This window comes from Macaca mulatta, chromosome 16, assembly GCF_049350105.2.
Source record: "Macaca mulatta isolate MMU2019108-1 chromosome 16, T2T-MMU8v2.0, whole genome shotgun sequence".
Taxonomy (NCBI): Eukaryota; Metazoa; Chordata; class Mammalia; order Primates; family Cercopithecidae; genus Macaca; species Macaca mulatta.
In genome coordinates this window covers 45,178,498-45,201,254 of record NC_133421.1, presented here as the reverse complement: position 1 = coordinate 45,201,254, position 22,757 = coordinate 45,178,498, and the positions used below count along the sequence as shown (strand labels likewise).

Sequence of the window (22,757 nt, the reverse complement as noted above, 5' to 3'; positions counted from 1 at the left end):
CCTCCTGGAGCTGGGGGTGGCAGGGAAAAAGAATCTGGGTCTAAGCAAAACCAGAAAAAGCATTAATGCATGAAGTGGGAGTCGAAAGCCCAAACCTGCGAGTCCTCAGCTGTTTTCTGACCTCAGAAACAATGTACCTGAGATCTCAGTGTTTCCTAGTTGTCACTTTACAGGCAGAGAAAGACAGTGTAATCTCAGGTGCAAGTCTGGGACCAGTGTGCTCTGAACATACTGGTATCCTGGGGGCTTAGCAAGGTGGGATGTGGCTGAGAGCAGAGGTAGGAGAGAACCTATTACAGAACCTCCAGTGGACGAAGGAGGAAGCTACAGTGTAGTTCTAAGGACGCAGAGAGGGAGTCAGAAGACGTGGCTCTGTCACATCTCATCTGTAAACTGGAGATGAAATTAAATTCATGAGATAGGTAAGGGAATAAGCTGGTATTGTACATATGAAAGTGCTTTAACCATTTTTCAACTGCCACAGAACATGAGTATTACTGTAGAAGAGGAAGTAGGCGAACAGGTGTGAGCCTCTCTCTGGCAGTGATTCTTGACCTTGACTGCAAGTTAGAAAACACCTGGGGAGTTTTAAAACATGCTGATTCCCCCAGGTCCCATTCCAGACTGAACTGAACCACGTCTTTTTCGAAAGCTCTCCAGGTGACATTAATGTCATTCTTAACTGGCGACCCCGATTTGACCCCACTCTCACCAAGCATTTTTCCTATTACAGCCAGGGCCAACTGCAGCCGGGCAACACAGAGACAACCAGAAAGTTCCTAGCTGCCAAAGGCAGTTTGCTCATGGGGTTTGGACATCCAAGTAATAAAGGCAGCTACGGTTGCTGAGCACCCACCAAGTCCCAAATGCTGCAGTGCTTGATCTACATTCACTCTAGTGGTGAGAGAGGTTCAGGGACTTGTCCAGGGGCATCTTGGTGTTCATTCCAGCCTCTTCCCCCAATTCCAGGCAGTGGGAGATCTCAGCAGCTGTCAGCTTATCAGAACCTAGGCTTGGGGGGGGCCTCCTGTCTTGACAACAAATGGGTCACATGCCCCCAGCAACACAAATGCAGGCCTCTAGTCTTGGAACTCCCTGGGAAACTTGTTTTAAAGCAGCATTAATTCCATTTGCTTGGGAATATGCAGGCCCTGAGGCCAGGTCTGAGAGACTTTTGTAAGTTGAGAGATGATTGAGACATCCTGGGTAGTAAACTGATGAGAAGCTCTGCCGCATTCCTCTCGCCCTGGGTCCTGCTGGCTGGATGCCAACTGACAAGTCAGAAAAAGGCCCTGTGGCTCCGGCTACTGCCCCTGGGACCGTCTGCCTGGGGCCCCAGCAGGGGAACTGCCAGGAAAGACAGCAGGGGAACTGAGCACTCCCTGTCTGTAGAGATGCCTGGAGTCGCAGGGTGGTTTGGGGCTTGCTCAAATGGAGCCTCCAGGAGGTATATGATTCTCCCTTAAGTTACTCTTAATTTCATGTGGCTGAATCCCTGGGAGGGCTGGGGCAGTCAGAAAAGTTTTAATAGAGTGGTTATGAATGTTCTGTCCCTCTCTGGCTGGCTGTGTATTCTCCTAGAATGTTAATTCTGGGGGGAAAAAAAAGTACATATCACAAATTTCATTTTGTGTAAATGTGAGTTTATTGACGAAGACACAAGGTCAAGCTTCCCCCAACCCCCACCCTCCCCAAAAACAGGACCCAACAAGAACAGAGGAATGAGAAGCATTCTTAGGGCAACATTTCCCCCACCCCCCTCCCCATTTCTTTCCAGAGTCTCAAGCTTCACAACACAGACACACAGAGCAGGCTTGGGTGAGGACAGACACTCAGGGAATCTCTGACCAGCAAAAGAGTTCTGGGTGTTTGCTTCTCCTGCCCTTTGTATGATGCCAGCTGACATTACAAAGACACACTCAGGCAGAGGAGGGGGGATGCAGGGCAACCTCCACCCCACTCCCCTAATTTGGCCAAGCTTGGAATGAGCCGAGAGGGAAGCTGTGGTGGAGGCACCAGGTTCTGCCCCTCAGGAGAGGTCCTTTTACGGGAAGTAGAATTCCTCCCTAACTCTGCTCAGGGGTGTGACGGGAGGTGGCCTCCCCAAGGAGTGCAGAGTTCAGGGGTTGGCTCAGTCAGGTCAGCTGAGAATAGGAGCTGTTATCCATCACTGGTGGGGAGGCTGACAGAAGCCTTGTTTTGGGGGTTGAGGGACATATTCTGGTAGGAAATTGTGTTGTCTGCTTGCCCCAACACACTTTTCCTTCTGGAATGATAGTTTGTTTTGAGATGAGAACACTATTTGCAGTGTGAACCTTCTTCACTACTTGTATCCACTGACTCCAGGAATGAGTCCCAAGAAGGGAACTTTACCAACCTGCTTTTCCACCCCACACATCACCGACCTACCCACCTCCCACATACAATCCTGTGCTGTTTCCTACTGCCATGTGCTTGAGGGGTGGTGTGCAAGGGATATATTTCCTCCCTCCCTCCCCAAATATTCTTCTCTTGGAGATTCTCAACGTTTAAGAAAGTGCTTTGGGGGACCACTCCCCACAAGCTTTGCAACTGGTACGAATCAGGGTTATTTCAGACATGAAATAGGGGTGTGGGGTAGTTTTGCTCTTGTTTTCACGATTCCTCCTCTGAGTCCAGTGAGTTAGGTCTCAGTCCAACATGAGGCCCGTGGAGCCTGAAGTGCCCCAGATTTAAGCAGGGCATCTGAGAAGAACAGTCTTAGTCAAGGACCCTGAATACTGGGTGCCAGGCAATGCAACAAGTGCCCGCAGATCAAACAGTATAACACTGCTAAACAGGTTGGTATTTTGGGCATGAAGCATCCTTTGAAAAATCATATGCAATGCGTTAAGGGGGGTAGGGGGAAGATTTCATATCCCCCAGTCTTTTCAGAGATGACAGGAACTGCCTGAACCTCTGGGATGATCTTAATATGCCCTGCAGCCTAAGCATCATTAAGAAAGAGCAGATCAGAGAGCTGAAGGGATAAAGGGCATTTGCGACATCTCTAAGCTCACTTCATCTCTGCACCTATTCTGCCGGCCTCAAGAAGTGGGGCTCCAGGGGCATATGGGAAATACCGGCTACGCCTTCATTCTGGCATCTGGCTTTACCTTCAAGTAATTCAAAAGATACTCAGCTGCCACCTGATGCCAATAAACGGGGCGTCAAAATCAATATGGAATATGTGAAGAGCCAAAAAGTAGGCACAGAAAAGGCAGGAGAAGGCATTAGGGGAAAACGACAAGAGATAGTCCTGTGGTGCAAACCACACTGACGGGGACTTAGGAGACTCAGTCTCGGCTCTGCTACTACACAGCTGACAGGCCTTGGCAGTGACCTTTGTGCCTTTTATCTTTCTCCTTTGTAGAAAAAGAGGGTTGGTAAGTTATTACTCTGTTTCAACTCTAAAAGTAGGATTTTAGATTTGAACTGGACCTGAGAAATGCAGGAGAGGGGGTGAGGGGACAGCATCTGGGTTGTTGTTCCCCATCTCTACTCAAATTCCTGAATTAGTGGGATTAGCAGGTTTGTTCAGGGGAAAGGAAAGGAGTAAGGTGTAACTTCTCTCAGCTTTGGTGCTGACAGGCTCTGTAGTTTTTGCACCCTGAAACATCATTCAAGAAGATCACCGTTCCCAATTGCAGAGCAATCAAATGAGATTATGATATGGAAAGGGGGAAACATGAAGGCTTGGCCAAGGAAAAGGAGTCTGGAGGGGAAAAAAAAAAAAAAAAAAAAGCAAACTGAAAATCCACATGACCAGGGATAAGGCTATCACAGATAAGACAACCCCTCAAAAGCTAGGGCAGGTAACTGCATCTCTGCCTCCAGGACTGTGTGGTTAATGACAGTCATTTCAATGCTTTCTACCGGTTGCACTACTCCCTTGGTTTCTCATATGTACAAAAGTATAAAACAATAAAGTGCAGTGTTTCAGTGACACTTTTCCTTGCTTTAATATTTGTTGTCTTTTTCTGCTTTTGAAATGAGCTCTCAATTACAAAATACCAAACTACACTCAAAAGAGGGTGTAGAAAAAGCCAGCCATTGGCACAGCATGGAGAAGCCCACAAGTAAGGACAGATAGCAGCAGCAGGTGGCAAGAGGTGGGAGGTGACTGAAGCAGTGGTTACAAATGTTCACAGGAAGCTAAAACTATCCAACAGGTTGTGCCCTAATGTTAGCACAGGTTAGACTAGTTACTACCTTGCTGGGTGGCCTCAGTGTGTTTGGGTTCAGATTCTACACAGCAATACAACTTCTTCCAGTTAAGAGTTCTTGGCTTGCACTGATCACAGCATGATTGAAGGGTACTGGACCAGTCTTGTTAGTTTTTCAAAATGCTGTCGTAGACCTGATAGATGTACTGAGAGACTTCAGGAGCTCTACACTTCAGTGACAGCTGTTAGGAGAAAAAGGAGATGGAAGATTAGCACAGAGGTTGGCATTAACTCTAAACGTATCCAAGCACTCAGTTCAAGAAAACTTTTGATACAGTGAGAGAGAAACTTCTATCACAGGAGTAGCCAAACAAAGAGATTATGTTAATAAGTACTGTGGGTTAATCGAGTTGTGCTGTGCTTCTACCTCCATTCCATGTGGGTCTGTAAGATTAGGAAATAATCTATACTAAAAACACCAAAGCCACTGACTGCAGAGGAACAGCTGCTCTAATGCTTTGCTAAGAGTTATAGAGATTATTATTAAATGAAAAGGGAAGGGCTAAAGCCCTTAACTTGTTGATGGTCATTTCAGCTGCCTGCCTCAGTTTCTCAGTCTGACCAGAGGATGGCTATATCTCAGTCCCAACTTCAGGAGGATGTACAATCAATCAAGTGAAATAAAACCATAAACTAGGTAGGTCCAAGGTATTAGTCCTTTCTGTATTATGAGGAGAGTATACACCCCTAAGAGGGAAGACAAGAACATGAAAAGACACTCACTTAGTGTAACCCAACCTTAATTCATGTCAACAGCTTAATCTTTTATTTTCTGCCTCTTTAGACAGGCAAATCAGACACCTCTGATACCCCTCTACCACCCCCTCTTCTTTTAGTCTAACGAATACCAAATTAAACATCAATATTAAAAAGATCTTAATGGTGAATATTGAGAATTTCACTTTGTGAGTCAGTAAGGGCAAAATTTAAACCCAGATTTAGAATCCTAATTGTATTAGATTAGGCAGAATATTATTAACAATAACATAGGCATGCAAAATGCACTCTAGAACCAGCAAATTTAATAGCTATATATTTTATATTGCTGACATCATTCCTCTTGTTAATTAGGGCGCAGGTCAACAAAAATTGTCTTGAATGATGTAGCACCATGAGATTTTAGACTATTTTACCTCTTTATTCTCTTATTAGAGACTAAGGACAATTTAACATAGTGCAAAAGGTGAGACTATCTTTGAATAAAAGGTCAAGAAGATTTCGGTCAATCACGAATTTCCTAAAAACTAACAACCTAAAAAGTTAAAGTAAAATTTAAAATGCAAAAAAAAACCCCAAACCAAACAAAAGAACATCAGAAGATATTCTATTGATTTACAGCTTTTATATTCAGTCTCCAAGGCATTCCCAAAACTGCTACTTGGTATAAGTCAGGAAGACAATTCTGATAAATGTGAAAAAAAAAGCAACTAACTTAAGAACTAACTTTCTATATATAGAAAACAGCTCCCTACTTTGGTCCAAGTTGCATCTTTAGGCATTTCCTTGACTTTCAAACTCCCTATTGAAGGAATTCTTTTTTTGAGACAGGGTCTTGCTCTGTCACCCAGGCTTGAATGCAGTGGCATGATCTCAGTACACTGCAACCTCCACCTCTCGGGTTCAAGCGATTCTCCTGCCTGAGCCTCACGAGTAGCTGGGATTACAGATGCATGCCACCACACCTGGCACTTTTTTTTTTTTTTTTGTATTTTTAGTAGAAACGGGGTTTTGCCATGTTGGCCGGGCTGGTCTCGAACTCTTGACCTCAGGTGATCCACCTGCCTTAGCCTTCCAAAGTGCTGGGACAATAGGCATGAGCCACTGTGCCCGGCCTGAAGCAATTCTTCTACCTCCTTCTCTACAGCCTTCTCTACTGCCAATGTTGTGGAAAATTCTAGTGGGAGAATATGTGGGTTCAGAAATGGAAGAGAAGAGGAATCTAAAAAGAGAAACACACAGCTTAAGAGAGTTAACTCCCAGACTAAAGAGAGGTAGTCCCCAAATACTCCCCCAAAATACTATCTTGTATTTTTCCACATCTTTGTAACAATACTTGAAGTTCCTCCAGCTGGAGGTTCATTTTTATGTTTACGACTAGTAAGGAAATGTTGCCTTCCTCAACAACGGCTCAAACTGCCAAGGCTGGCATTTGTGGGGAGTCATGGACTGACCAGACCCTAGGTGAGGATGGGGAATAAACTTCTTCTGTCTCTGGACTCTTAATATCCACACCTCCCCACTCTGACCTCCATCCCAGCCTCTGACAAAGTGTCAAGTTTATTAAATATAGCTAGGACTCTGGGTCTCACTTTGTATGGCTCCTAGGGAGAAAGAGGCCTTCCCTGGGGCTTAACTTTCCAACTGCTAATTGCTTATGTGACATATCTTTAACATCAGCCACTCAGGAATCCAGTCCAAACTAGACACACCAAGGGCAGAAGAGTCACCAGTCCTGCTTAATTAAAGTTAAGGGGCTACGCATCCACTTTTGGCATATGGTATGAAACATACACTGCTTCACGTGGGACAAGTTATCTTTCAGGTGAGGCTTACTTACTTACAGAGATATAGCCTCACCCTTATAGGAATAGGATAAACCTATCTTGTTAACAAAATACAATAAAAACTGGGGTTTGGGGAGAAGTGTTTTATTAACCCCTCTTAGGAGACTAAGGTACAATCAGTCTGTCATGCATTAGTGCTGGCTCAACCAGATTTCTTTCTTTTTTTTTTTTGAGACAGAGTCTCCCTTGTTGCCAAGGCTGGAGTGCAGTGGTGCGATCTCGGCTCACTACAAGCTCTACCTCCCGGGTTCATGCCATTCTCCTGCCTCAGCTTCCCGAGTAGCTGGGACTACAGGTGCCAGCCACCACGCCCAGCTAATTTTTTGTATTTTTAGTACAGATGGGGTTTCACCGTGTTAGCCAGGATGGTCTTGATCTCCTGACCTAGTGACCCGCCCGCTTCGGCCTCCCAAAGTGCTGGGATTACAGGCGTGAGCCACCGTGCCCGGCCTTCTTTCTTTCTTAATACTTAGCTCAGATCAGATTAATAGTGTAATAGGAACTTAGGGTGATGAAGGGAATGGATCAGAATGACTTTAGAGTCTGGGGTGCCACTTAGGGGAACAAATTAGACCTATTTGTCAAGTGCTATGATGGGAGATTTAGATGGTATTATGGGCAGAGAGAACCTAGTCACCAGATAGGATGAAGAATAGGAAAGGGAGCAAGGAAGTATAAACAAATTCACCATTTAAAAATATGGGGTTGGAGGGGGCCGGGTGCAGTGGCTCGTGCCTGCAATCCCACCACTTTGGGAGGCCGAGATGGGAGGATTGCTCGAGGCCAGGAGTTTGAGACAGCCTGCACAACATAGCGAGATCCCATCTCTCTCTCTATATATAATATATATACACACACACACATATATATAAAAAATAAAAATATATGGGACAAAGGAAGGTGGGTGTGGCTAAACCATGAGGACAGAATCTATTTTTTTAAACTTTTATTTGCATTTATTCCATGCTGAATTTATTCCCAGGCTATACATTTGTGTTTTCTTCAATTTCTTCTGGGATATCTTTTTCTTCCCTGTAAGCCTCTCTTCTGGTTTAGGAACAATTTACTCTTTTTCAGTAAGGATTATTTCAATATGTGGCAGGGGAGTTTATCGTGGGTTAATGTGACCTGAGCTCTGTAAGTTCAGCAACATATCCTGGGGCTTTGTTCACCTGGACATGCTCAATGACCAGAGAATCTGCATCTAAACCCTTAGGGTCAGTATTACTCTTGGCCTTTTTAAGCGTGTACAACCCAAATGTAGCACTCTTTTTGGGCTACCTATCATCCTGTGCCCAGCCCCTCTGTTTGGCTTAGGCACACCTACCAACTCCATTATAATAATATGGAATGACACACATTGCTTCTATAAAGTGACATCTTTCAAGTACTTGGTGGCTATTTGGATATGCATACATTTGATGGCCTGGGCACTTCCACGGGTATTCTTAAAGTGAACATGAAGATTTGAATCTGTTGCTTTGTATGATTTTAGAGGTTTTCTAGGCCAACTGAAGAGAAATCATCTCAGGCCACTTACAGGAAGAGCTCACTGTATAATTTCTTTTAAAACATATTTTTTAATAAAAATGGGGTCCCACTATGTTGACCAGGTTGGTCTTGAACTCCTGTCCTCATGCGATCCTCCCATTACAGCATTCCAAAGTGTTGGCATTACAGGCATGAGCCACCACACCCAGTCACTGTATAATTTCTCACAACTGCATATGACTTTACAATTACCTCAAAACTTTTGTTTAAAGGAGAAAATATTCTTCAAAGGGTGAATGGAGAAACTGTGGTACATGGATATAGTGAACTATTACTTGGCCATAAAAAAGAACAAGCTATGGATAAATGTAACAACTAGGAAGAATGTTATGAGTATTATGTGTGCAAAAAACAATCTTAACAGGTTACATGCTACATGTGTAATTTATACAACATTCTAAAAATGACACAATTATAGTAATGGAGAAAGGCTGCCAGGGGTTAGGGCTGGGGTGAGAGTCTGACCATAAAGGTATTTTTTGTGTGTGTGGTGACAGAACAAGTCTGTGTCTGGACTCTGGCAGCAGTTATCAAATTGATACATGTAATAAGAGTTCATAGTACCATACACTACCAATTTCCCACCCCCAAAAGTAATGTGAAAACTGGTGAAATGAGAATAATGTCTATAGTTAATTATTATATTGTAATAATATCTATTTCCTAGTTTTGAAAATGTAGTATAGGTGTGTAAGATGTTATTATTAATGGGGAAAACTGGTAAAAGAGATGTAGAAACTCTCCTGTTCCATTTAAAAAATTTGTTAAATCTTTAATTATTTCAAAATTAAACATTTTTTTAAATTTTAACAAACTATCTTTAGGACAGTGATACTAAGAAGCTCTTCTCAAAATCAAGAATATGGTGTTAAGAAGAGTGTCAAGAAACACCTGAATTCTAAACAAAACTCACCTACCAACAAATTACATGATCTTGAACTAGTCACTAATCATTCTTAGCCATGGTTTACTTATCTGCAACCTGGGAGTAATCATGCTTCTTTAACCTAGCTGAGATGGAAGATTATATATAATAAAATAATGGACAGTAAGCAAAAAGAAAAAAAGGAAAAAAAAACCACACACACACACACCCCCCCATATACAAACTTTTGGCAAATTTTTAGAGAGTAAATGGAGTTATTCTCCCCTCAACCCTTTTTTTCTTCCAACTGAGACAAGGTCTCACTATGTTATCCAGGCTGGTCTTGAACTCATGGGCTCAGGTGATCCTCCTGCCTCAGTCTCTCCAGCAGCTGGGATTACAGGCATGTGCTAACTTGGTTTTATAGTAAAACTTGTCCCTCCAGAAACAGCACAGAGGGGTTTTCCTTTCTTGGGAAACTCAAGATAAATGACAGCATATGTTACTCTTCAAAAAAGATGAGACTGGTGGGGGGTTGGGGAGAGGAGCACACATTTTATGAGGGAAGCCTAAAGTTTTTCAGCTCATAAGTGCTTGGGCAAAAGTCTAACCTGATAGGCCTCAGGAGCAAGCATGCACACATACATACACACACACACACACACAGACAACTCCCACTACTCCGACTTACTTCAAGGAAGGGAACTAGTGGGAAAAACACCAAGAATGTTCAGTTCTGGATGGTACTATTCCCTTGATATATGCTAGTGAAAACAGACTTAGCTGTCAAAATTAAGGAACGGGTCACAGACTTTTCTCAGCTAAATGACTAAAAGGCTCCCTTAAGCTACTGACTATTCAGCTTCCTCAGAATTAAATAGCTCCCTCTAAACCCCTCAAACACAACGGAGGAATAAGATATTTCTCCCATCCCAAGGGTTTTTTCTTTACTTTTCAAAATGCAGATGACAAGCAGCATCCTATTGGGAAATTGCATTTTACAATAGCAAACAAATGCCTAGTGCTTGGGTATCAATCTTTGCTGTTTAACAAAGCAACTGCTTCTGCCTTATTATTGCCACAATTTTTACTTTAGTTCAGTGTGATACTGAAGGAAGTTTCCCAAACTAAAGTCCCCCTATGCGCTTCCAAAGGTGTGTTCCATTTTGCCTTACCTTTAATAACAAGTATTTCAGGTCATACAATGCTGCTGAAAAAAGTTCATGTGTTAATGACTCTGATAGCCTTAGGTCATGAACTCCAACAGCAAGAAAGGTCTTCTTGACATTAGCTATGTAAACAATCCTCTCGGCAGCTTGTTATAGTACCACATGCACAGATACACTAGATTCATATTAACTGATACTGAGGATGAAGATGCCAAGTTTTGTGAGCAGCTCTGTATATACCAGAGGGGAGGGATGGATTTGAGGCACTTGCCAGAGGTACCATCCCTGTTGGATGGGGCAGACACTGCAGAGAGGAGGTCTTCCACTGAGGCAAATGGAAGCTTCTTCATTGACTACTTATTTTGTATATCTCGGGTTTGAAGCACCTCCTCCAGGTCTTTCTAGGGTACTAAGTAAAAATGAAAGGGCTCTCACCTCCCTCTTCTAATCCATCTTACCCATTCTGAGAAAGGCCTTACCGTATAATTGGGGTTTCCTGGCTGGATACGTAGCTCAGCCAAAATCCAAATGCCATTAGTGAGCTTCAGGGATTGGTACAGCATGTCCTGCCCTTCCACATTCCTCTTGGCAATAGTATAAACATTGTTGTTTTGCAACTTGCTGGAAACAGTGTCTAGAAATACAGATTCAAAATCCAACACCTTCAGTTAAAATCTCAAACAAATGTATACTCTATTCTCACATCCTTATGAGCCACGTGTGTTCAGTTCCCTGACAAGTACTGTCACAGGGACATGTGTACATTTCAGAAGCCACTCTCCCACACAATAGCAAAAAGTGAAGAACAGGTTCATGAATTGTCTGCCTATCAGATTCCAGGACTGAACACAGAATAAGGTACACCTATGGATTAGTGGGAGTTACCTTTGGAGATTATGAAATTGGTGGGCCTAAGGAGTTGGCAATCTCAAATTAGGTGCTAGACAGGTAAAGGCGGCTCTGAAGAGGACAAAGACAGAAATGAGTGTGTGGGTAAGCCATAGTGACTGTCATGTTGGTATTCGTTTCTGGATGCTGGCTCCAGATCAATGGGGACACACAGACTGATGACCACATCCACAGCGCTACTTCCCAAGTCACTACTACTTCATTGTGAGCCACTCAGGCCTCAACTGCCAGGATCTGGAAGGGCCCAGAGCTGCAGAATTCAACTGCAAATCAAATTTATTAACCTAGATGTTTAAGATTTTTTTTTTTTCCTCAAAGCAGGCAAAAATGATTTCTTAAGCCTTTAGGGAATACTATGCCTTGAAAATAATAACAGAACAAACTGTCTCAACCACAGATTTTGAGAAAGACTGAAGCTGTGCAAAGGTGACTGCTGCTAGATCCTAAGATCCCAGCTGCTGCTGCTGGTCATGACAGAAGTTTTCATAGTCACCAACTCAGGGTAAGAATGGGTTGGTGTTTTGGCTCTTCCTCATGACTATAGCTTCAAAAAGACATAACGTTCCAGAATTAAAGGTTATTTCTCTCTTTATGAGATGTTGCTGTTATCAGAGAAACTTTAAGAATAGAGATGAGAAGCACTGCTTCTTTGTTGACTGTTTATTATATTCATTTCTGAAGACAGCATTCAAATTACTCATGCCTACTTCAAGAACGAAATGCTCCCCACATAAAAATCTGTCATATTCTATTGTGCACTCTGGGAAAAGGTTGCCATGATGGATGGTCTTTCTACCCTTCTAAACAGTAAGCTCTCTGAACAAAGGGATCCTGCAGTTTTTCATCACTGTGTTTCCCACATTATCTGCGATACAACAGGTACCTCTCATCACTATCTGCTCTGATAGGTGTTGGAGATGCCAATATTTACATAATACCATAGACATAGATGTGAACTACTTTTGCAGGTAGCTCTCACCCTGGTGTCTTTCTCCCACATTCAAACCACTGAGAGCTCAGGAGAGGAGGCACTAAGACTCCTTTCATGAGATGTTTTTAACACACTTAGTTATTACTTAGCTTTTCCCCTTTTATTTCCAAGGTTTTCATTAACACCAAGCAGAGTAGTCAAGAAATGGCTCTATTTGAGGAGTTAAAAAATGTATCTCAGGGCACTTACATGCAATATTGCTGGAAGAAGGGGCCTTAATATGCCCTTTTAATCACCTAGTGGGGGATGAGGCAGTTCTGGCTGCCATCCTGGTTCCCACAATAAAGGGCTCTTGCAGCTTTGACTGGGTTGCTAGGCAACATCATCAGCTAGGGTTTGGCTAATGCCTTTTGACACGATTGTCTTGAACACAGAGGAGCTTGCTTTAAGTTGTAAAAATCATTCCTAACTTTCCAGGCCTTTGCTCATTTCCCAGGAAACCCAAACACACACAAAGTGTTGAATAGCCACCTTGCTGCACAGGCACAAATACATTCTAGCGTATATATGTGGCAAGGGCCAGACTCCTACAGAAATAATTATGAAATAATCTCAATTATTTCACCACCTAAGAGATGACAGGCTAAGAAACTCTCTCTCACTCACTCACTCTCACTCTTCTAGAATTAGAAAACATGGCAAACAGCCAGGAAGAATAAGCAAGTTGAATTGATGTAACTTTAATACATTTGGAAGCATTCTGGCCAGCAACCTAGCTCTGTTCCTAATGAATGACTGCACTGTGATTTTTATCGGAAGGCTAGAGGGTTCCATAACATTAGTATGTGTGATTTGATTTTTATATATTTTAGGTATTAGGTTTGAGTTTGAAGATTTACAGATTGCAGAATGATCAGATTTTGCTAAATGTATGATTAAGAATGGCAAGGGAAGCCAGATATAAGGAGGCTTCCTGGTCAGACAGGGATATAATTCTTGACAAGATATTACAGTTTTTAATTTTTTATTTATTTTTATTTTTATTTTTATTTTTTTTTTTGAGACGGAGTCTCGCTCTGTCACCCAGGCTGGAGTGCAGTGGCCGGATCTCAGCTCACTGCAAGCTCCGCCTCCCGGGTTTACGCCATTCTCCGGCCTCAGCCTCCCGAGTAGCTGGGACTACAGGCGCCCGCCACCTCGCCCGGCTAGTTTTTTGTATTTCTTAATAGAGACGGGGTTTCACCGTGTTAGCCAGGATGGTCTCGATCTCCTGACCTCGTGATCCGCCCGTCTCGGCCTCCCAAAGTGCTGGGATTACAGGCTTGAGCCACCGCGCCCGGCCAGTTTTTAATTTTTTAAAACACATTTTGAACTTCTGGGAAACATGACGGAATCTTATAGTTGTGAGACTTTGAGAATGAGCATGTAATGTCATGTTGTTTCAGTGTGTGCTTATGATATCATCTCAGGCATAAGACACTGAGATTTATCCCAAAGCACAGAATAAAAAAAAGATGGTCAAATAGAGTTACACTTCATTCAAGATATGATTTCTTTTCTTTTTCCTTCCTTGCTTTCTCTCTCTCTCGACAGGGTCTTTCTTTGATGCCCAGACTGGAGTGCAGTGGCATGATCACGGCTCACTGCAGTCTCGACCTCCCAGGCTCACATTATCCTCCTGCCTCAGGCTCCCAAAGTGTGGGATTACAGGTGTGAGCCACTCAGCCCAGTCAAGATGAGATTTCTTTCGGTTCTTTTGTATCCTTCCATAAATTTGGCATTTTGAATCTGGGGTCTGAACTCTTAGAAGGTATGGATGTGGGCCGGGCGCGGTGGCTCAAGCCTGTAATCCCAGCACTTTGGGAGGCCGAGACGGGTGGATCACGAGGTCAGGAGATCGAGACCATCCTGGCTAACACGGTGAAACCCCATCTCTACTAAAAAATACAAAAAACTAGCCGGGCGAGGTGGCGGGCGCCTGTAGTCCCAGCTACTCAGGAGGCTGAGGCAGGAGAATGGCGTAAACCCGGGAGGTGGAGCTTGCAGTGAGCTGAGATCCGGCCACTGCACCCCAGCCTGGGCGACAGAGCAAGACTCCGTCTCAAAAAAAAAAAAAAAAAAAAAAAAAAGAAGGTATGGATGTGATCTTCCTTTATCTTTCTTTTTTTTTTTTTTTTTTTTTTTTGAGACGGAGTCTTGCTCTGTCACCTAGGCTGGAGTGCAGTGGCCGGATCTCAGCTCACTGCAAACTCCGCCTCCCGGGTTTACGCCATTCTCCTGCCTCAGCCTCCCGAGTAGCTGGGACTACAGGCGACCGCCACCTCGCCCGGCTAGTTTTTTTGTATTTTTTTAGTAGAGACGGGGTTTCACCGTGTTAGCCGGGATCGTCTCTCGATCTCCTGGCCTCGTGATCCGCCCGTCTCGGCCTCCCAAAGTGCTGGGATTACAGGCTTGAGCCACCGCGCCCGGCCCTTCCTTTATCTTTCTACTTTAGTTAAGGTCACACATCCTCTGACAGCAATAAGGGTGAAGGAGGTACTCAGAGAGTGGGAATGGGGGAATTTACATCTGTGGACCTGCTGTGGTATTTATTAGCAAGTTCAAAACCACTATGATTGCTGAAAAGAATGCTTTTTACCATTTAAGCAACCAAATTATAGTTAGGTGCTAGCTGGAAGAGTGTTTCCATTTTTGAAATATTCCAAAGGATGGGGAAAGCCACAACAAAACAATGAAACAGAATTCACCCTTACCTAGCCCCCAGGCTGGAACAAATATTGGTCTCTCATTACAGTACCTAACTAATGAAAATAGTTACATTAAGTCTCTGAGCTTTTCTTAATATTATAAACACTTAATTTAAAAAACAGGTTTGTAGAACTGTTTGTTACAAAGATTCCTTTCCAGATATGGCTGGAGAGGCAACTACTTCTTGTGCACTTAAGATAGCAGTCCCAGATACCTATTAACCCCAAATGTAGCTGTAATGGTAAGATGTAAAACAGATTCATACAGATCTCCCAACATCCACAGAAATGATCAGTGCTAGAAAGGAGAGAGTTGTCAGCAGCTTTCTGATCTAACATTTTCTAGTACTTAAACAATTAGTGGTATCATAAGCACTCCCATCATATACTTTTCTCTTAAGATCTGATTAATTATTAAGACTTGGGAAGACGGTCCGTTTCTTTATTCTCTAGAAAGACATGAAAGAGCAAAGTAAAGCTCAGTGCTAAGTTGGTAAGTCCTTTAAGCCTGTGACTTCCTGTAGCCCTCAGAGTGTTAGTTCCATCTGTCAAATGTCTATGCTAGCACAGAAAAGCTATTTAAAGTGTTGGTGCTATTGTGATTAGGGCAGATCAGCTGGAAAGGATGGTATTTTTAGCTCTCAGCTAGACCCAGGGTGTTGAATCAGAAGGCACTAAACCCGAAAATGTTCACGTTAATAGAGCCCTCGAGACTGGAAGGAAATCTAAAGGCCAGGGCACTCCAGACCTGGGGGTGGACTCAAAGGAAGAGCTGGAAAGGATTAGTTGCAGGAAGTGGTCTTGCAAGACTAGCTGTGATTTAGTGTGGGAAAATGATGGCACTGGACTCCTGGAGAAAATGAAATGGCTGTTTTCCCGTTTCATGTGCGGCATGGCCATAGAGCAATGTATCACTGGAATCTGATTCACTGGTATTTGGAGCACCTACAGCATGGAGCAACTGGCGTGAGGCCATGACAGAATTGATCAAAACTGAATTTGCTCTGAGAAACAACATCAAAGGGCACAGCCCCACTAGGAGAAATGCCAGACACTTCCTCTTTGATAAGATCACAAAAACATGCTGAGGCGCAATAAGAGTTCAAAACTCCAGTCTAAAAGCAGGAGGATTTTTTCATTCTGTTACTTTGACACACCAAAGTCCTCAGTCACCCAAACTTCTATTTTCTTTTTTGAACAACCATGTCCCTTTCATACTGAACACATCTGAAACCAAACCTGCTTTCCAATCACTCTGGTTTATCTTTGCTCTCTCTCAGAGAGTGTTTTCCAGATCATGTTCAAGGAACACTGGTGGTCCACATGATGTTACTAATAAGCATTTTGTGATTTTAAATTCCAAGGCCAAATAAGTTCAGTTAACACACTGAGTTAAATAGGTTTCTTCAATATAGCACTTCTCAGAACTTTTAGTCTGCTAACGTGCAACGGCAATTTCTAGGTGAAGCCTAGCATATGCTGTATATTTCAACTTTCATTGATAACAAAACCCTTTTTCTTTTCTTTTCTTTTTTTGAGATGGAGTCTCGCTGTGTTGCCCAAGCTGGAGTGCAGTGGCACAATCTCGGCTCACTGCAACCTCCGCCTCCTGGATTCAAGCCAATTCTCCTGCCTCAGCCTCCCAAGTAGCTGGGACTACAGGCGCCCACCACCACACCTGGCTAATTTTTTGTATTTTTAGTAGAGATGGGGTTTCACCGTGTTAGCCAGGATGGTCTCGATCTCCTGAGCTCGTGATCTGCCTGCCTCGGCCTCCCAAAGTGCTGGGATTACAGGTGTGAGCCACCACGCCCAGCCCAAAACCCTTTTCCTTAAGGGAAAAGTGTTCTGAGGAACATACTATTTGAAATGTTGCCATTGAACCAAGTCCCACAAAGGTGAACATAACCAGGGGCCTGGTCTCTTCCTAGCTGGGTACAGAGGCGGCTCCTCTAACAGGATCCACCAGTGAGCCTCAAAGTGAGGGACAGATGACACTGTCATCTTCTTCAAATATGGCACAAAATGAAAAAAATCAATTATTGAATTAACTTGAAACAATTATTATGATGGAAATTACAGAAGACCATGCTTCAGACACCTTTCCAAGAGCTCCAGAGACATGAAACAATTATTATCAGAGGCAAACATCTGCCTGAAGTTTCTATATGCAAAGATGCCTGTCTGAATGTCTTTTGAGGATTCCAGGAGGGCTTCAGTCTCCTGAATGTCTCAGAGAGGGCCTATAGGAGCATCAAGTTTAAAAGGTATCACAGGAAGAAGCTGATCACTACGATGCTGGGTTTCAAAAGGCCTAAAAGATTCATCTGAACACGGAAGATGAATATTACATAGAGCCATAAAAAACTAAAATTAAAAACAAAAAGCTGGGCTGGGTGCAGTGGCTCACGCTTGTAATCCCAGCACTTTGGGAGGCCAAGGAGGGTGGATCACGAGGTCAGGAGATCAAGATCATCCTGGCTAACAGGGTAAAACCCCGTCTCCACTAAAAAAAAAAAAACAAAAAAAAATTGGCTGGGCGTGGTGGCGGGCGCCTGTAGTCCCAGCTACTCCGGAGGCTGAGGCAGGAGAATGGCATGAACCCAGGAGGTGGAGAGTGCAGTGAGCCGAGAGCGTGCCACTGCATTCCAGCCTAGGCGACGGAGCAACGCTCCGTCTCGGGGGCGGGTGGAGGTGGGGGAATCTGGAATGAGAAGGCATTATTATTATTATTATTATTATTATTATTATTATTATTTGCTTTCTGTACTGCCGTGTTGCCTCCTTCCCCCAGCGCTATGCTCCAGCTGCAATGGGAGGATGGCAGTGTGCTGCAAATCCCTTATGAGAACCACCAATGTATGCAGGAGTAAATGAGGGGTAAATGAGGAAAGAGGAGGTACTGACCAAGCACCAAGGCTCACTTTCATTCAAACTCACAAAGCCTAGTACTAACCTCAAAAGAGAGAGAAAGAAAAAGCTCTAAAGAGAAAGAGAGCAACAGTGAAACAAAGGCAGGACTCTGAATAACTTAGGGCTCCTTTCATTCCTGAGAAATCCTTGAGAGAAACACAGCCCAAGGGACTAATAGCTGCTCTTGTTTCTCTTCTTGGGATACCCCTTTCATGTTCCTTTACAGTAATAAAGTTAACTACGAAAGAGTACAGAGCTTTTTAATGGTGATTAAAGAGGTTAGTATCATCATATGAAAGCTGGCACAGGGCAGTGTAGTAAAAGGTTACCAACTAGGCTTTTTTTTTCTTTTAGAGAGACAGGGTCTCACTATATTGTCCAGGCTGGTCTTGAACTGGACTCAAGAGATCCTTCCGTCCTGGCCTCCCAAAGTGCTGGGATTACTGGTATGAAACACCATGCTTGGCGCAACAAGGCTTTCACTAACTATGATACATTATTTAATTATAAACATAGGGTTCTAAGTACAGAATCTCAGAAAGAAAGTTAACCTTCCTCCAATACCAAAAATTGATATAAAAGAAGAAATGGTCCTTTCAATTACTAGGGGAGTACATGTTTTCAAATGCCACTTCAGTTTTTGATTATTAGGATGTTTAAGTAACAGAACTAACACATCTTTAGTGAAGAACTGGGTAGATGGGTCGATTCTAGCTTGTTTCTTAAATCTGTTAGCTTGTAAGTAATCTAGTACCTACATCAAAACATACCTACATCAAATATACCTTTTTAAACAGAGGTTTCCAAAGTAATGTATCTACCATATACACCCACTAGAAACATAGTAGATACAGGGGAGGATAAAAGGGTAGGCAAAAGAAAGATTAAAATTTCAAATATCTAATTTGATTTACTAAGATGAAAATGAAATTTAGAGTATATTACTCACCAGCATTTAAATGACATTCTTTAATCTGAAATTGAAGTTCATTTTCATTGGGAATATCCTTCCATGTTGCAAGGAAGACCTGGCGCTCTGTATGGGGAAGCAGAGGGGAAGGATGGATGTGCATAATCTGTCAGTATTCTGATTTTTGATGCCTTGCATCATATTTTCCTTTGTCATGCTGGCCCTTGCAATACAGCTAGCAGCAGGCTAGGACTGGAGCCAATGCTGAGTTCTGCAAAAGTGCTATACTTCAGATCAATTAATCCCTCATCAATAACACTAGGATACATTGGAAAAGAGTCTACATCTAGGGTTTCATTTTGGCTCGTTTTCCTATTTTGGTGACTTATGACCTTTCTGAGCCTTAATTTCTTTATCTATAATTACATCTGTCCTGCCTACTCCAAGAGCTATTGTGAGAATCAAATCAATTAAGTGCTAACATAGTTTAATATGCACCAATATAAGCCAGTTTTATTAGATTGTGGTTCATAAATAAGGGAAGAGAGAAATGTCAATAGGCACGTCCGGAGTTCTGATGGTTTATTACAAATTACTGAATTCTTAGCTTGAGGCAGTATGAACTTAGTACAGAGTAAAGTGCTAAATTTACATGTATTATCTCATGAAATAATTATAAAAATTATTTGCACTGCAAATTTGGAAATGGAAGTTCCAAAAAGTTTATCACTTTGACCAGTCACATAGCAAATAAACAGCAGAGCTGAGACTCGAATCCATATTTACCTGGTCCCCAAACCTCTTACTCTGTATCCTGGGGTGACTGGATTATTCAGATATTGGGCACTGTGATTTAGAGACCAATGGCAGAGCAAGAACGATTGTGACACAGAAGAATAAATAATAAACAATTATTAAGAGCTTTAGAATATCCTTACTCCATTTTTTAACCCAAAATAACTAAAAACTTCTGGGGCTATGCTTTGACTGACATGCAGAGGAAGGGCAAAGGTATATTCAGCAGGATAGGCAGGAACGTACTTACCCATTTTGCCATCTTCTACAAAAAGCACATTGAGTGGGATGAGGCAGCTGAAGTAGAAGACATCGATATTGTTTTTCACAGCCACCTGCCAGGAAAGCAACAAGGTAAAATGAGGACATCGCAGGGAGCCAGGTAGGAGGAAAAGAACAGCGTTGTGTCTAGAAATATGCATCCCTATTTCCTTTCTGTTTCGGTCAGTGCAGGTCTCCCCAAATCAAGACAAACTGGCCCATATAATGCAAAGTACACCCTTATTTACTCCATTGTCATAGAACTGTGACAACCTGCAACTCTACCTCCTTCTAGAAGGCCTGTCTTCAAGGCACAACTTGTATACCAGGAATAATCAAGTCTGTGATTTTTTTTCTCTATGATTAATAGAAGCTGCTACCACTTACTAAGTTACCTATTAATGATATTATTTCTAATTCACATTACAATGATCTCAAACAAAGTAGATATCATTCCCCTCTCATTTCACAGATAACGAAACTGAGGTTTAGAAAGACTAACATCCAGAGTCACGTATGTGGTACACAGAATTAGGATTCAAACAGAAATTTGATGCTAAACCTTGATTTTTATTTCTCCCCACAATAACTAGTGCCATACTACCTCTTATTTTTTAAAATACCAGTTTTAAAGTTGTTTCTTTTGTAAAACCTTATTTCCCAGGTCTTATGGTTGGAAAAAGCTTGTTGGGCTCAACATTGGTAAACCTGATGACTATAAGAACAAAAAACCTCTAAGCAAGCAAATAAATGAATTTTCTTCTCACAATACAAACTTCTTGACTATGATTCTACCATAGCCTACTTAATTCAGAGCATGCTGTTTTTTTTAAAAAGCTACAGGAAGTACTTTTATTCAGGGCAACACTGATTGGTATATACATTCAGGAACAGGCAGATTGCAAAGCAGCAGATTATAAGGCCCTTATACTGTAAGAGGGAGTAGGAGGAGACTTGCTCTAAGTCACCACCTCCTACTGTTTTCTGTCACTAATGACTTTCCTAGCTATGCTCTTAGCGCTGTAGGAAAACATTTATCTGAGCAAGTTCTAGGATCAGTAACTATACCTGTTTCTCTCTCATTTTGCTCTAAAAACAAAGTTAAAAAGTGCTTGTCTAGTACACTATTCTCACTCTCTGCCTTTTATGGCAAATGTCTACACTTCAACAGCATACTGACCTCTTAAAACTGTGGCTATGAGATCCAAATAGTCTCTTTCTCAAGTACTTCCAGTCCTTCTACATTTAGTATCAACTTACCTTCCTTACTTTAAATGGTGCCTGTATTCCCTTCTCCATAATATGTGTGTTCTCTCTCCCAGAAGTGTCCATCCAACTATTTTCCTTGCTTTTAACCTGTCAACTAACAAGGCTAGGAGTTTGTGACCCATATATAACATGGCCTGATGCCCAAAATGCTGAGACAGGATTCTCAAAAAGCTTGAATCTGGTGAATTTAAGCAGAGTAATGTCAGGAAAGAGGAACTAAAGGTATTCTTTAGGATGTACTAGAGCATGGGTGGGTGTGGTGGTTCAGGCCTGTAATTCCAGCACTTTGGGAGGCTGAGGCAGGCGGACCACTTGAGGTCAGGAGTTCCATATCAGCCTGGCCAACATGGAGAAACCCTGTCTCTACCAAAAATACAAAAATTAGCTGGGCTTGGAGGCGCGCAGTTGTAGTCCCAGCTACTTAGGAGGCCGAGGCAGGAGAATAGCTTGAACTTGGGAGGTGGAGGCTGCAGTGAGCTGAGATAGCGCCACTGCACTCCAGCCTGGGTGACAAAGCAAGACTGTCAAAAAAAAAAAAAAAAAAAAAAAGGAAGGCCGGGTGTGGTGGCTCACGCCTGTTATCCCAGCACTTTGGGAGGCCGAGGCAGGCGGATCACGAGGTCAGGAGGCCGAGACCATCCTGGCCAACATGGTGAAACCCTGTCTCTACTAAAATACAAAAAAGTAGCCAGGTGTGGTACCACGCACCTGTAGTTCCAGCTACACAGGAGGCTGAGGTAGGAGAATTGCTTGAACCCGGGAGGTGAGGCTGCAGTGAGCTGAGATTGTGTCACTGCACTCCAGCCTGGTGACAGAGCAAGACTCTGTCTCAACAAACAACAACAACAACAACAAGGGATGTACTAGAGCACTACTTTCAAAGATTTATGCCAGCTGTGGGCTTCTGGGAAAGAGGTATTTTCTAACTCATCTGGTACTTGGCAGATAAGAGAGGAGAACTCTTCTTTCAAATAAGGGCACCAAGAAGACCTTGAGACAGCGCTAGGCTCTGTAAAGAACATTTAGAAGTGAAAACTGGGGCCAGGTGTGGTGGCTCATGCCTGTAATCCCAGCACTTTGGGAGGCTGAGGCAGGCAGATCACCTGAGGTTAGGAGTTCGAGACTAGCCTGGGCAATATGGTAAAACCCTGTCCCTACTAAAAATGCAAAAAAAAAAAAAAAAAAAAAATATATATATATATTAGCTGGGCGTGGTGGTGGGTACCTGTAATCCCAGCTACTTGGGAGGCTGAGGCAGGAGAACCACTTGAACCCAGGAGGCAGAGGTTGCAGTGAGCCGAGATTGTGCCACTGCACTCTGGCCTGGGTGACAAGAGTGAAACTGTCTCAAAAAAAAAAAAAAAAGTGAAAACTGGGGTGATGGGGGTAGGCTAATGGTGGGTCATGTAAAGGTCTCATGTGAAATGCAAGTGATTATCTTTGACTATAAAGTAGTATCCCCATTCTCTAGAGGATACTATTACTGGTTCTTAACTGAAGACCTCTATCAGAATCATCTGGAAAGGTTTTTCAAAACAGATGCCAGGCCCTACCCTACATGAAATAATTATAATCTCTGAATCTGGGACCTGGCATAAATATTTGTGAAAAAGTTCCCAGGAAGATCAA

General features: G+C 42.8%; 1 protein-coding gene across 6 annotated transcripts in view; it reads right to left on the bottom strand.

Annotated features, from left to right (window-relative positions):
- Window positions 1–1,626: 1,626 nt before the first annotated feature.
- Window positions 1,627–22,757, bottom strand: part of AP2B1 (adaptor related protein complex 2 subunit beta 1) — a 140,236-nt gene continuing 119,105 nt past the window's right edge. For all 6 annotated transcript variants that reach the window (XM_015119084.3, XM_077970803.1, XM_015119083.3 and 3 more), the window contains 4 exons: window positions 19,849–19,933; window positions 18,843–18,929; window positions 10,873–11,027; window positions 1,627–4,426 (listed from right to left, as the gene is read on the bottom strand). In XM_015119084.3, coding sequence (XP_014974570.1) covers window positions 4,352–4,426; window positions 10,873–11,027; window positions 18,843–18,929; window positions 19,849–19,933 — 402 coding nt within the window. In that variant the 3' untranslated portion in view covers window positions 1,627–4,351. The remainder of the gene's footprint in view (window positions 4,427–10,872; window positions 11,028–18,842; window positions 18,930–19,848; window positions 19,934–22,757) is intronic.